The sequence below is a fragment of the Bombina bombina genome, chromosome 12 (genome assembly GCF_027579735.1).
Source record: "Bombina bombina isolate aBomBom1 chromosome 12, aBomBom1.pri, whole genome shotgun sequence".
Classification (NCBI taxonomy): domain Eukaryota; kingdom Metazoa; phylum Chordata; class Amphibia; order Anura; family Bombinatoridae; genus Bombina; species Bombina bombina.
Genome location: NC_069510.1, coordinates 104,443,350 through 104,458,841, shown reverse-complemented (window position 1 = coordinate 104,458,841; position 15,492 = coordinate 104,443,350). Strand labels below are relative to the sequence as shown.

The window sequence follows — 15,492 nt, the reverse complement described above, 5'->3', positions numbered from 1 at the left end:
CACTTGATATACAATCATGAATACAAACTATACAAATTGTAATAAAAGGAGATAAATTATGTTACAAAGACATATCTAGCAAATATACAGAACACACTAGGTTTATCATACAATTCTGTGCTTTGTGCTAAGTTTATCATACAATTGTGTGACTTGTGCTAAATGTATCATATAATTGTGTGACTTGTGCTAAATGTATCATATAATTGTGTGACTTGTGCTAAATGTATCATATAATTGTGTAACTTGTGCTAAATGTATCATATAATTGTGTGACTTGTGCTAAATGTATCATATAATTGTGTGACTTGTGCTAAATGTATCATATAATTGTGTGACTTGTGCTAAATGTATCATACAATTGTGTGACTTGTGCTAAATGTATCATATAATTGTGTGACTTGTGCTAAATGTATCATATAATTGTGTGACTTGTGCTAAATGTATCATATAATTGTGTGACTTGTGCTAAATGTATCATATAATTGTGTGACTTGTGCTAAATGTATCATATAATTGTGTGACTTGTGCTAAATGTATCATATAATTGTGTGACTTGTGCTAAATGTATCATACGCTTGTGTGACTTGTGCTAAGTTTATCATATAATTCTGTGCTTTGTGCTAAATGTATCATATAATTGTGTAACTTGTGCTAAATGTATCATATAATTGTGTAACTTGTGCTAAATGTATCATATAATTGTGTGACTTGTGCTAAATGTATCATATAATTGTGTGACTTGTGCTAAATGTATCATATAATTGTGTGACTTGTGCTAAATGTATCATATAATTGTGTGACTTGTGCTAAATGTATCATATAATTGTGTAACTTGTGCTAAATGTATCATATAATTGTGTGACTTGTGCTAAATGTATCATATAATTGTGTGACTTGTGCTAAATGTATCATATAATTGTGTGACTTGTGCTAAATGTATCATATAATTGTGTGACTTGTGCTAAATGTATCATATAATTGTGTGACTTGTGCTAAATGTATCATATAATTGTGTGACTTGTGCTAAATGTATCATATAATTGTGTGACTTGTGCTAAATGTATCATATAATTGTGTGACTTGTGCTAAGTTTATCATATAATTGTGTAACTTGTGCTAAATGTATCATATAATTGTGTGACTTGTGCTAAATGTATCATATAATTGTGTGACTTGTGCTAAATGTATCATATAATTGTGTGACTTGTGCTAAATGTATCATATAATTGTGTGACTTGTGCTAAATGTATCATATAATTGTGTGACTTGTGCTAAGTTTATCATACAATTGTGTGACTTGTGCTAAATGTATCATATAATTGTGTGACTTGTGCTAAATGTATCATATAATTGTGTGACGTGCTAAATGTATCATATAATTGTGTGACTTGTGCTAAATGTATCATATAATTGTGTGACTTGTGCTAAATGTATCATATAATTGTGTGACTTGTGCTAAATGTATCATACGCTTGTGTGACTTGTGCTAAGTTTATCATATAATTCTGTGCTTTGTGCTAAATGTATCATATAATTGTGTAACTTGTGCTAAATGTATCATATAATTGTGTAACTTGTGCTAAATGTATCATATAATTGTGTGACTTGTGCTAAATGTATCATATAATTGTGTGACTTGTGCTAAATGTATCATATAATTGTGTGACTTGTGCTAAATGTATCATATAATTGTGTGACTTGTGCTAAATGTATCATATAATTGTGTAACTTGTGCTAAATGTATCATATAATTGTGTGACTTGTGCTAAATGTATCATATAATTGTGTGACTTGTGCTAAATGTATCATATAATTGTGTGACTTGTGCTAAATGTATCATATAATTGTGTGACTTGTGCTAAATGTATCATATAATTGTGTGACTTGTGCTAAGTTTATCATATAATTGTGTAACTTGTGCTAAATGTATCATATAATTGTGTGACTTGTGCTAAATGTATCATATAATTGTGTGACTTGTGCTAAATGTATCATATAATTGTGTGACTTGTGCTAAATGTATCATATAATTGTGTGACTTGTGCTAAATGTATCATATAATTGTGTGACTTGTGCTAAGTTTATCATACAATTCTGTGCTTTGTGCTAAGTTTATCATACAATTCTGTGCTTCGTGCTAAGTTTATCATACAATTGTGTGACTTGTGCTAAGTTTATCATACAATTGTGTGACTTGTGCTAAGTTTATCATACAATTGTGTGACTTGTGCTAAGTTTATCATACAATTGTGTGACTTGTGCTAAGTTTATCATACAATTGTGTGACTTGTGCTAAGTTTATCATACAATTGTGTGACTTGTGCTAAATGTATCATATAATTGTGTGACTTGTGCTAAATGTATCATATAATTGTGTGACTTGTGCTAAATGTATCATATAATTGTGTGACTTGTGCTAAATGTATCATATAATTGTGTGACTTGTGCTAAGTTTATCATACAATTATGTGCTTTGTGCTAAGTTTATCATACAATTCTGTGCTTCGTGCTAAGTTTATCATACAATTGTGTGACTTGTGCTAAGTTTATCATACAATTGTGTGACTTGTGCTAAGTTTATCATACAATTGTGTGACTTGTGCTAAGTTTATCATACAATTGTGTGACTTGTGCTAAGTTTATCATACAATTGTGTGACTTGTGCTAAGTTTATCATACAATTGTGTGACTTGTGCTAAGTTTATCATACAATTGTGTGACTTGTGCTAAGTTTATCATACAATTGTGTGACTTGTGCTAAGTTTATCATACAATTCTGTGTTTTGTGCTAAGTTTATCATACAATTCTGTGCTTTGTGCTAAGTTTATCATACAATTGTGTGACTTGTGCTAAGTTTATCATACAATTCTGTGTTTTGTGCTAAGTTTATCATACAATTCTGTGCTTTGTGCTAAGTTTATCATACAATTCTGTGCTTTGTGCTAAGTTTATCATACAATTGTGTGACTTGTGCTAAGTTTATCATACAATTGTGTGACTTGTGCTAAGTTTATCATACGCTTGTGTGACTTGTGCTAAGTTTATCATACAATTGTGTGACTTGTGCTAAGTTTATCATACGCTTGTGTGACTTGTGCTAAGTTTATCATACAATTGTGTGACTTGGGCTAAGTTTATCATACGCTTGTGTGACTTGTGCTAAGTTTATCATACAATTGTGTGACTTGTGCTAAATTTATCATATAATTGTGTAACTTGTGCTAAATTTATCATACAATTGTGTGTCACACTAGGTTTATCATACAATTGTGTAACTTGTGCTAAGTTTATCATACAATAGTGTGACTTGTGCTAACTTTATCATACAATTGTGCGCCTTGTACTGTTTATCATACAATTGTGCGACTTGTGCTTAGTTTATCATATAATTGTGTAAGTCATGCTAAATTTTACATATGACTGCATGGCTGAAAACATAAATAAAAAGAGAGAAGCGCTCAACCTGGGAACGAACAATAGCATAATAGCTTGTTCTATGGCTAGTTACCACCCTAGAAGCAGCCTCTTTTTGCTCAATATGTGCCTTTCACAGAGAAGAACTTTCCTGAAGCATACCAGTCTGATCCTGACTTAACAGTGCAGTCCAGCCCCGAAATACCAGGCAATCCCTCTCTGAACGAGAGAAACAGCAAAACCCCAGACGTATGTTTCGGCCTATTGTGGGCCTCGTCAGTGAGGTGCAGCCATATCCCTCTAGGCACACTGAGCAACGGGTCCACGTCTGGATTCCCGCATCACACTTAGGGAGACTTCCCTAAGTGTCATAATTTGCATAAATAAAAAGAGAGAAGCGCTCAACCTGGGAACGAACAATAGCATAATAGCTTGTTCTATGGCTAGTTACCACCCTAGAAGCAGCCTCTTTTTGCTCAATATGTGCCTTTCACAGAGAAGAACTTTCCTGTAGCATATCAGTCTGATCCTGACTTCACAGTACAGTCCAGCACCGAAATACCAGGCAATCCCTCTCTGAACGAGAGAAACAGCAAAACCCCAGACGTACGTTTCGGCCTATTGTGGGCCTCGTCAGTGAGGTGCAGCCATATCCCTCTAGACACACTGAGCAACGGGTCCACGTCTGGATTCCCGCATCACACTTAGGGAGCTGAAAACATGTTTATCATATGACTTTGTGTCACACACTAAGTTCTGGTAATTATAAAAAAGGAAGACATTCATTAATTAAAACTAACAGCATTAACACTAATTCACTTTAGAAACCCAATTGTATGGTAAATATAAACAGAGTTACAATGGGATTATATCATTCTGTTAATCCATCCATCTCTGCTTAAACTCTGTACATCAAATTGGTTCCTCCAAATCATCTAGTTGATATTCACACCCACCTCTCATCGTTCCTCATATTAATTGCCCAAAAACACACGCAGGTGTTACAGCCTTTATCTTTACACCGGACACAACATTTCATTTCAGCACGTAACCACCTTCTCGTATGCAGTTTTCCTGACATTTCTAGGCTTAGATGAGTTTATGAAATGTCTTGGGAGAACTCAATGGAAATAAATACTAAGGCTTCTGATTAGTATGCAGGAAAATCAAGAATGGCCTCAGGCAAGTTAACAGCAGAAATCCCAGCTCTTCCAATGCATCTTATTGAGAATCCTTTTGATGGTTGGTGTACGGTTATAGCTAGATAACTCCCAGCTTTATGTGCAGCAGCATCTGTGCACCTGGGTGTGTGATGTAGTGGCAGCGAGTCAAATAAGTTATGCACTCTAAATATTTGCAATTAGCTACCCAGAGTCCCTTGCTGCTGTCAAAACACATTACTTATTTGGGGGTAGATTCAAAAATATATTTTTAACCCTTTAAAATATGTAAACGTATTTTTAGTCATTGACTGTCTTTTTTATGTACTTAAAATGTGTAAGATTGTGCTATTTACTATATTCCCCAATATAACACATCCAGTATCCACTCCTCATTTTCCAGCACAGTGCACCTAGGGGTAGATTTATCAAATGTCAGACGGATCAAGTCCGCTCGATATTGCTAAATGCCGACAGCATATGCTCTTGGCATTTAACATTGCACAAGCATTTCTGGTGAAATGCTTGTGCAATGCCTCCCCCTGCACATTCGCGGTTGCTAGCAGGTGTGTCAATCATCCCAATCGTATCTAATCAGGATGATTGCTAGCCACCACCTCAGAGGTGGAGGATGAGTTAAGGAGCAATGGTCTTACGACTGCTGCTTCTTAACTTGAAGTGAACAGAAGAAAGGTAAGTTTTTAAACAAAATGGCTGCTTTCTAAACTTTGATGAATGAAAGTGCCCCTGTTTTTAATAGTATTTTTAAAAAACGGGATTTAATTCATCAAAGTTTACCTTTGGACCTGAAACTTCGGGGGTAGATTGCAGCATCCGCTGTTTGATAAATCTAACCCATAGGCCTCTATTTATCAAGCTGTCAACTGCAAATACGCTGGAATTACGCAGCGTATTTGTGGCGAGCCTTATTCGCCGTAGTTATAAAAGGCTAGAGACCGGCAAAAGTAGAATTTAGTGACGTAACATACGATCCGCCGGACTCAGTCCAACACAGATCGATGGTTACGTCACTCCAGATGTTCCGAACGCAAGTTCGGCACAATCTGACTACTTTTGGAAGTTATCAAGATCCTACCAGGTACGCTCGCCACTTTTCCGGCCCAGCGTACCTGGTTTTCAATCCGCCGCCCTGGAGGCGGATTGAATCAATGGGAGTCTGACAGCAGCGAAAGCTCATGTTCGCTGCTGCCCGATATCCCATTGATTCCTATGGGAAATGTCTACACCTAAAACCCTAACATGTACCCCGAGTCTAAACACCCCTAATCTGCCCCCCCTACACTGCCGCCACCTACTTTATACTTATTAACCCCTAAACCGCCACTCCCGGAGCCCACCACCACTTTAATAAACGTATTAACCCCTAAACCGCCGCTTCCAGACCCCGCTGCAACTAAATAAAGTTATTAACCCCTAAATCACTGCTCCTGGATCCCGCCGCCACCTACATTATATTTATTAACCCCTAATCTGCCCACCCACACCGCCGCCACTATATTAATTTTATTAACCCCTAAACCTAAGTCTAACCCTAACCCTAACACCCCCCCAACTTAAATATTATTTAAATTAATATAAATAAATTTACTATTATTAACTAAATTATTCATATTTAAAACTAAATACTTACCTATAAAATAAACCCTAAAATAGCTACAATATAATTAATAATTACATTATAGCTATTTTAGGTTTTTTTTTTTTATTTTACTGGCAACTTTTTATTTATTTTAACTAGGTACAATAGTTATTAAATAGTTATTAACTATTTAATAACTACCTAGTTAAAATAAATACAAAAGTACCTGTAAAATAAATCTAACCTAAGTTAAAATTACACCTAATACTACAATTAAATAAATTAAATTAACTACAATTACCTACAATTAAATACAATTAAATAAAATAAAATAAAGTACAAAAAAAAAACACTAAATTACAGAAAATAAAAAAAATAATTACAAGAATTTTAAACTAATTACACCTAATCTAAGCCCCCTAATAAAATAAAAAAGCCCCCCAAAATTATAAAATTCCCTACCCTATACTAAATTACAAATAGCCCTTAAAAGGACCTTTTGCGGGGCATTGCCCCAAAGTAATCAGCTCTTTTACCTGTAAAAAAAGAAATACAACCCCCCCAACATTAAAACCCACCACCCACACACCCAACCCTACTCTAAAACCCACCCAAACCCCCTTAAAAAACCTAACACTTCCCCCTGAAGATCACCCTACCTTGAGCCGTCTAACCCAGCCGGGCACAAGTGGACCTCCAGAGGGGCAGAAGTCTTCATCCGATCCGGGCAGAAGAGGACCTCCAGACAGGCAGAAGGCTTCATCCAGACGGCATCTTCTATCCTCATCCATCCGGAGCGGAGCGGGTCCATCTTCAATCCATCCGACACGGAGTATCCTCTTCCATTGACGTCCTAACGAAGAATGAAGGTTCAGTTAAATGACGTCATCCAAGATGGCGTCCCATGAATTCTGATTGGCTGATTCTATCAGCCAATCGGAATTAAGGTAGGAAAAATCCTATTGGCTGATGCAATCAGCCAATAGGATTAAGCTCGCATTCTATTGGCTGATTGTAACAGCCAATAGAATGCGAGATCAATCCTATTGGCTGATTGGATCAGCCAATAGGATTGAACTTCAATCCTATTGGCTGATTGCATCAGCCAATAGGATTTTTCCTACCTTAATTCCGATTGGCTGATAGAATCCTATGAAGCCTTCTGCCCGTCTGGGGGTCCTCTTCTGCCTGGATCGGATGAAGACTTCTGCCCCTCTGGAGGTCCACTTGTGCCCGGCTGGGTGAAAACGGCTCAAGGTAGGGTGATCTTCAAGGGAGTAGTGTTAGATTTTATTAAAGGATTACTTTCTGTTATAATTTTTAAGCTAAACAACTAACATATTAAAGTTAATAAACATTAATTAAAACCTACTGACCTATATTTTCTCCAAAACGAAGTTTCATAACGTTCTAAAAGTTATATCTTTTATTCGCCGATGATGTCACGTTATCCTGCCCACTATTTTCAGCACTGCATGTTAAAAATACTTAAACCAATAACTTTGTGTTTAAAGCGCCATTTTGAAACCTAGGTATTGTAAACGGATTGGTACAGAGCAAAGGATACCCACAGAGTGGGTTTGGAAAACAATTAAATTTGCAGACAAGATTTCTGATATACGGTAGAGATATGTTAATGAAATGCTATTGATAAAAAGCGTATTTGGGGTAGTTAGTTAGTAACAGGCATAGAAAATATTTACTTACAGTGGCCCTTTAAGGGGGGATTGGGTGGGTTTTAGAGTAGGGTTGGGTGTGTGGGAGGTGGGTTTTAATGTTGGGGGGGTTGTATTTCTTTTTTTACAGGTAAAAGAGCTGATTACTTTGGGGCAATGCCCCGCAAAAAGCCCTTTTAAGGGCTATTTGTAATTTAGTGTAGGGTAGGGAATTTTATTATTTTGGGGGGCTTTTTTATTTTATTAGGGGGCTTAGATTAGGTGTAATTAGTTTAAAATTCTTGTAATTTTTTTTATTTTCTGTAATTTAGTGTTTGTTATTTTTTGTACTTTAGTTTATTTTATTTAATTGTATTTAATTGTAGGTAATTGTAGTTAATTAATTTAATTTATCTAATGATAGTGTAGTGTTAGGTGTAATTGTAACTTAGGTTAGGATTTATTTTAGCTAGGTAGTTATTAAATAGTTAATAACTATTTAATAACTATTGTACCTAGTTAAAATAAATACAAACTTGCCTGTAAAATTAAAATAAACCCAAGATAGCTACAATGTAACTATTAGTTATATTGTAGCTATCTTAAGGTTTATTGAATAGGTATTTAGTTTTAAATAGGAAGAATTTATTTAATTATAGTTATTTTATTTAGATTTATTTAAATTATATTTAAGTTAGTGGGTGTTAGGGTTAGGGTTAGGTTTAGGGGTTAATAACTTTATTATAGTGGCGGCGGTGTAGGGGGGGCAGATTAGGGGTTAATAAATATAATGTAGGTGGCGGTGGGCTCCGGGAGCGGCGGTTTAGGAGTTAAACAATTTATTTAGTTGCGGCGGGGTCCGGGATCGGCAGGCTAGGGGTTAATAACTTTATGTAGGTTGCGGCGGTATAGGGGGCGGCAGATTAGGGGTTAATAGGTATAATGTAGTTGGCGGTTTAGGGGTTAATATATTTATTAGAGTTGCGGCAGGGTCCGGGAGCGGCGGTTTAGGGGTTAATAACTTTATTTAGTTGCGGGGGGCTCTGGGAGGGGCGGTTTAGGGGGTAAACAGTATAGTATAGTGTGGGTGCTTAGTGACAGTATAGCAAGAAAGCTGCGAATAAGCCGAAGAGCAGCGAGATCACTGACTGTTAGTTAACAACAGTCCACTGCTCATCGCACCGTACTTGGTGCGTGGCTTTTTGACAGCTTTCTTGATAAATTTGATGAACGTATTCAGGTCAGCGGCGGCGATGTTAGGCGATCTTAGGCAAGCGTATTGGGGTCGTCGAATGCAGGTAAGTAGAGAGCTTGATAAATAGAGGCCCTAGTCTCAACTCATGGATGCAACACTCAGCATATCACCCACCAGTGACACACATCTACTAACCACACACTAGTGCAATGCATCCATGGGCCTAAACATGTAACAATGATATGTATGCATTGCTCTAAGGGACAGGAAACTGCAAATATTTCATTCATGATTCGGAAACAAAATACAGTTTTCTTCCTAAGATATGGTGAGTCCACGGGTTCATCTTAATTACGGTTGGGAATATCACTCCTGGCCAGCAGGAGGAGGCAAAGAGCACCACAGTAAAACTGTTATGTATCACTCCCTTACCCACAACCCCTAGTCATTCTCTTTGTCTTTCGTGCATGGAGGAAGCATGGCATCTCACACTGTTTCCTGTGGTTCCTCTCTAACTCCTAGTGGAGTGTTTTTAAAGGCAGAGATTGCTGCACAGGTATCCTCTGTGGTATCTGCAGCTTTAGCCGAATTTTCCAGGATTCAGGGAAAGCGTAAGAGGAAATTTAAGAATTCAGATAGTAAGGTATTTGTTCCAAGTTCTGATTCACAGGTTCCTCATAGATCTGAGGATGAGTCTCATTCTGAAGGTGAGATTTCAGATTCAGACAGTATAATTACTTTTTCTGACAATGAAGGAGTTTCCTTCAGATTCAAGCTTGAACACCTTCGAGTACTGTTAAAGGAGGTTTTAGCTACCTTGGATGACTCCGATACTCCAGTCGTAGTCACTCCTACGAAATCTAGTAAACTTAATAGTTTTTTTGATGCCCCTTCCTCTTTGGAAGTCTTTCCTGTGCCAGACTGTGCTAAGGAGATCATAACCCAGGAATGGGAGAAGCCAGGAGTGGCTTTTACTCCGTCTCCTGTTTTTAAGAGGCTATTTCCGGTGGAGACTTCTATCAAGGATCCTTGGTATACTGTTCCCAAGGTTGAAGGGGCCATTTCTACTCTGGCTAAGAGAACCACTATTCCTATTGATCCAATGGACAAAAAGATGGAGGCCTACTTGAAAAAGATTCTGTTCATTTAGGCCTGCAATGGCAACCTGTGGTATGTAACTAGTGCAGAATCTTATTGGTTTGACGCATTGTCTGACTCTCTACAGGAAGAGACTCCTTTAGACGAGATTCAGGATAGGATTAAGGCTCTTAAGCTGGCCAATTCCTTTATAGCGGATGCTGTTCTAAAGATCCTCAGACTGGGAGCTTAAGGCTTCTAGTTTCACAGTCTTAGCCAGAAGGGCATTATGGCTGAAGTCTTGGTCAGCCGATGTTTCTTCAAAGGTCAAGCTGCTGGCGCTTCCTTACAATTAGAAGACCTTCTTTGGACCTTGGTTGGCTGAAATAATTTCTGATATTACAGGTGGGAAGGGGTCTTTTCTGCCTCAAGATAAGAAGGCCAGACCCAAGGGACGTCAGAGTAATTTTCGTTCCTTTCGAAACTTTAAAGGAAAACCATCCTCTTCCTCGTCGAAACAGGACCATAACAAGCCTTCCTGGAAACCAAATCAGTCTTGGAGCAAGGGAAAGCAGTCTAAGAAACCAGTGGCTGGCTCTAAGTCAGCATGAAGGGTTTGCCCCCGATCCAGGCTTGGATCAAGTAGGGGGCAGGCTGTCTCAGTTCTCTCAGGTCTGGATACGAGACGTTCCAGACCCCTGGGCTGTGGACATTGTTTCCCAGGGTTACAAGTTGGAATTCAAAGCTTGCCCTCCCAGGGGCAGGTTCCACCTGTCAAGACTATCTGCAGACCAGATAAAAAGAGAGGCATTCTTGAAATGCGTTCAGGATCTCTCTTCTCTGGGAGTGATTGTACCAGTTCCAATACTGGAACAGGGTCTAGGGCTTTACTCAAACTTGTTTGTGGTTCCCAAGAAGGAGGGAACCTTCCGTCCCATTCTAGACCTGAAATGTCTAAACAAACTCCTCAGAGTCCCATCCTTCAAGATGGAGACTGTTCATACCATTCTTCCTTTAATACAAGAGAGTCAATTCATGACGACCATAGATCTAAAGGATGCGTACTTGCATGTTCCCATTCACAGGGATCATCACACGTTTCTGAGGTTTGCTTTTCTCGATCAGCACTTCCAGTTCGTAGCTCTTCCATTTGGTCTTGCCACAGCTCCCAGAATATTTTCAAAGGTTCTGGGAGCCCTACTTGGCTGTGATCTGGTCCAGGGGAATTGCTGTGGCTTCCTATTTGGATGAAATATTGGTTCAAGCGCCATCTTTTCCTCAAGCAGAATCTCACACAGAGATTTTGTTGTCTTGTCTTCGTTCTCACGGATGGAAAGTGAATTTGGAGAAAAGCTCCCTGGTTCCAGCTACAAGGGTAATTTTCTTAGGGACAATAATAGGTTCCGTTCTGATGAAGATTTTTCCGACGGAGGTCAGAAAAACAAAGATTCTTTCCTCTTGCCGGTCACTTCAGTCTGCTGTACATCCTTCAGTAGCACAATGTATGGAAGTAATTGGCCTGATGGTGGCTTCTATGGACATTGTCCCCTTTGCTCGATTTCATCTAAGAGCTCGGCAGTTGTGCAAGCTCAGACAATGGAATGGAGATTATGCGGATCTATCCCAGAAGATAGTTCTAGATCAGGAGACGAAAGACTCTCTCCCATGGTGGACCTCTCAGGAGCACCTGTCTCAACGCACCTGCTTTCGGAGACCTTCCTGGGTGATTGTGACCACGGACGCCAGCCTGTTGGGCTAGGGAGCAGTCTGGGACTCCTTAAAGGCGCAGGGATTTTGGTCTCGGGAGTAGTCTGCTCTCCCTATCAACATTCTGGAGTTGAGGGCAATCTACAACGCTCTGATGGCTTCGCCGCAACTGTCTTTAGCCCAGTTCATCAGATTCCAGTCAGACAACATAACCTCAGTGGCTTACATCAACCACCAGGGGGGAACTCGGAGTTCCTTAGCCATAAAGGAGGTGGCTCGGCTAATTTAGTGGGCGGAAGCTCACAGTTGCTGTCTATCTGTCTATCTGCCATCCACATTCCAGGGGATCTATTTATGAAGCAGCGGATGCTGCTTCTGACCCTCTCCGCTTCAGTTCCGACTGAAGCAGAAGTTAAGAAGAAGCGGTCCTAAGAGCGCTGCTCCTTAACTCGTCTGCCACCTCTGAGGGCGGGTTGATTGACATCCCCTGCTAGCAAATCTGCAGGGCGCGGTATTGCACCAGCAGTTCACCAGAACTGCTGGTGCAATGATAAATGCTGACAGCGTATGCTGTCAGCATTTATCGATGTGCGGCAGACATGATTCGCTATAGCGGATCATGTCTGTCCACACATACATTAATAGACCCCCAGGAGTGGACAACTTCCTGAGCAGACTTCCTGAGAAGTTTTATTTCTTTTGGCTATTTCTTCTGCTCGGAGAGTCTCTGAATTCTCAGCTTTGCAGTTTGATTCTCCTTATCTTATTTTCCATGCGAATAAGGCTGTTCTTCGTACTAAGTTAGGTTTCCTTCCTAAGGTTGTTTCTACAAAAAATATTAATAAGGAGATTGTTGTTCCGTCTCTGTGTCCGAATCCTTCTTCTGTTAAAGAACGTCTGTTGCACAATTTGGATGTGGTTTGTACTCTTAAATTCTATTTGCAGGCGACTAAGGATTTTCGCAAGTCTTCTGCTCTTTTTGTTTGTTTTTCTGGGAAACGTAGAGGTCAGAAAGCTATTGCTTCTACTCTTTCTTTTTGGTTGCGAAGTGTGATTCGTCTAGCATATGTCTGCTGGTAAGCAACCTCCATAGAGAATTACGGCTCATTCCAATGAAGCTTCCATGGAGCAAATTTGCAAGGCTGCAACTTGGTCTTTTTTACATACTTTTTCCAAATTTTACAGATTTTATACTTTTGCCTCGGCTGAGGCAGGTTTTGGGAGAAGGGTTCTTCAAGCTGCGGTGCCTTCCGTTTAGTCATGCTTGGTTTTATCCCCCCCTCTATTCATCTGTGTCCTCTAGCTTGGGTATTGATTCCCAACAGTAATTAAGATGAACCCGTGGACTCACTATATCTTAGGAAGAAAACAAAATTTATGCTTACCTGATAAATTTATTTCTTCCAGATATGATGAGTCCATGGACCCACCCTTTTTGTTTTTTATAAGAGTTTTTTTTTACTAAACCTCAGACACCTCCACAGCTTGTGTTACTCTCTTTTATCCATTTCCTTTCAGTCGAATGACTGGGGGTTGTGGGTAAGGGAGGGATACTTAACAGTTTTACTGTGGTGCTCTTTGCCTCCTCCTGCTGGCTAGGAGTGATATTCCCAACAGCAATTAAGATTAACCTGTGGACTCACCATATCTGGAAGAAATAAATGTATTAGGTAAGCATAAATTTTGTTTTTAACAACTTTAAAATTGACTTTTATTATCAAATATGCTTCATTCTCTTGTTATCCTTTGCAGAAGGAACAGCATTGCATTACTGTTAGCTTGCTGAACACTTCTAGTTAACCAATCACAAGAGACACATGTGTGCAGGCACCAATAACTAGCTCCCACTAGTGTAGGATATGTGCATATTAATTTTCAACAATGGATACTAAAAGAACAAAGCACATTTGAAAATAAGTGATTTTAAAAGTGTATAGAAATTACTCTACTACAAGCATTTGAGGTCCATCTTAACAAGTGAACTAGATAAAATAAGTATAGGGTGGACAAATGAATAGCCTTCATACTTAAACAAAATGTATTGTGTGATTTGTATCTATTACAAATGTATTGTGTGATTTGTATCTATTACTCCCAGCATGCTTTGTGATATATTTGTGACACATGATTAGCAAACAGAGAGCTTGGAAAGGTTTACAAATAAAAAATGTGCCATGAAAGTAACATTGTCTATTACTTTACAGCTGACTGAGTTGTTCAGATGTCCAGTCCCCAAAATATCAAATTCATGCAAGCACCAATGGTGGTGAGTGATCCTAAGTATCGCGAGAAAGGGAAAGAGCAGAGTACCCCATCAAACCGTAAAAGTACTGGAGTTGGCTCCCAGCCACAGCAGGTATGATAATATAAAGGGTCATTTGTTGTCACTGACTCCCTACTAGAACTACCAAGCAACTGCATTAACTGATGATTGTTTCACGAGGGGATCAAATTTACATTGTCTATTTAATCCACAAGATCTTGTAAAGCATAAGCTGTGAGCAAAGGAACCAAATCAATATTCTACAAGACAGAGGGTATTGGCACAGATCCGTTTGCAAATAAAAAAAAACATCTTTAAATCCTGAAACAAAATTGCCTGCAAAAAACACCCATGCTTTATATATTAAAATTGTGATCTTGGTCACACAATATGGCCATATTCTGCTTAACCAGTCACCATCTTAAAAGGTGTCCCAAGGTTGATTGTTCTTAAAGTGATTGTAAAGTTTCTTTATTGGTAAAATATTTACCATTTTGTAAAGGTAAACATAACACCATAATTCCGCCCGCATTTCATCGTTCATCTAGCTGAGCGATGACGAATCCAATCATTGCGTGCCCCACATGGAGTCCAGCTCATGAGGCACGCAACGATTAGATGAAGCTGAATTTGTCATCGCTCAGCTAGATGAAGGATGAGATTGGGGCGGAGGAATGGCGGCATGTTTACCTTCACAAAATTGTAAATATTTACTGTCATGAATACCTCATGATTTAGATGCTAATGGGTTAGTTTCACTTGAGCAAATGTTATTGCATATCTATTGATGCATCAAGTAAACTCTACACAGAGCTAGATAAGGTCAATCAGAGGACACTAGTACAACTTGAGACATGCTTTTAACCATATTAGCACACTAGATGATGAAAATATGACCATTTCATATGTGGTACTAAACTAATTCTCATGATGTCACTGTGACATTTCTTATATAGGTGTATGCGCTGAATATGTAAAACAGAAGTTATAAGGTGTTCTATAATTTCAGCCAAAGACTCTGAACTTTATTACATGTCGTAACAAGAGGGTAGTGGATATTTCTGGCCCCTCTGTAAGAAGGTTGGGTCAAGCAATTTGATAGCAGAGAAATAGGTATTCATCGATCATGCTGGACAGACCGATGATAAATCGGCTCCTAAGTATCTAACAATACAAGTTGTTCATTCTACATGGGAGGCTGTTTCAGCGTGAGTGACCATCTTTTCCTGCCAAACTCCCTGGCACAGACAACTAAAGCTAGTAAAGTATAAGGTTTCTGTTATTTCTTCTTTTTTTATTTAAAAAAAACTGTTTGCTTGTGTATAATTCTATCTGTTAACATCTTTTTTAGTAATAATGCACCGTGCATCATTTTTCGCATAATAAATATTCACTTATTAAGTTTTTGCCTTTGTCT

At 38.6% G+C, this 15,492-nt stretch overlaps 1 protein-coding gene across 1 annotated transcript in view; it reads left to right on the top strand.

Annotated features, from left to right (window-relative positions):
* Positions 1 to 9,506: 9,506 nt before the first annotated feature.
* Positions 9,507 to 15,492, top strand: part of FOXP3 (forkhead box P3) — a 58,644-nt gene continuing 52,658 nt past the window's right edge. The window contains exons 1-3 of the mRNA XM_053695472.1: positions 9,507 to 9,735; positions 9,934 to 10,060; positions 14,042 to 14,168. Of these exons, the coding sequence (XP_053551447.1) occupies positions 9,507 to 9,735; positions 9,934 to 10,060; positions 14,042 to 14,168 (483 nt within the window). The remainder of the gene's footprint in view (positions 9,736 to 9,933; positions 10,061 to 14,041; positions 14,169 to 15,492) is intronic.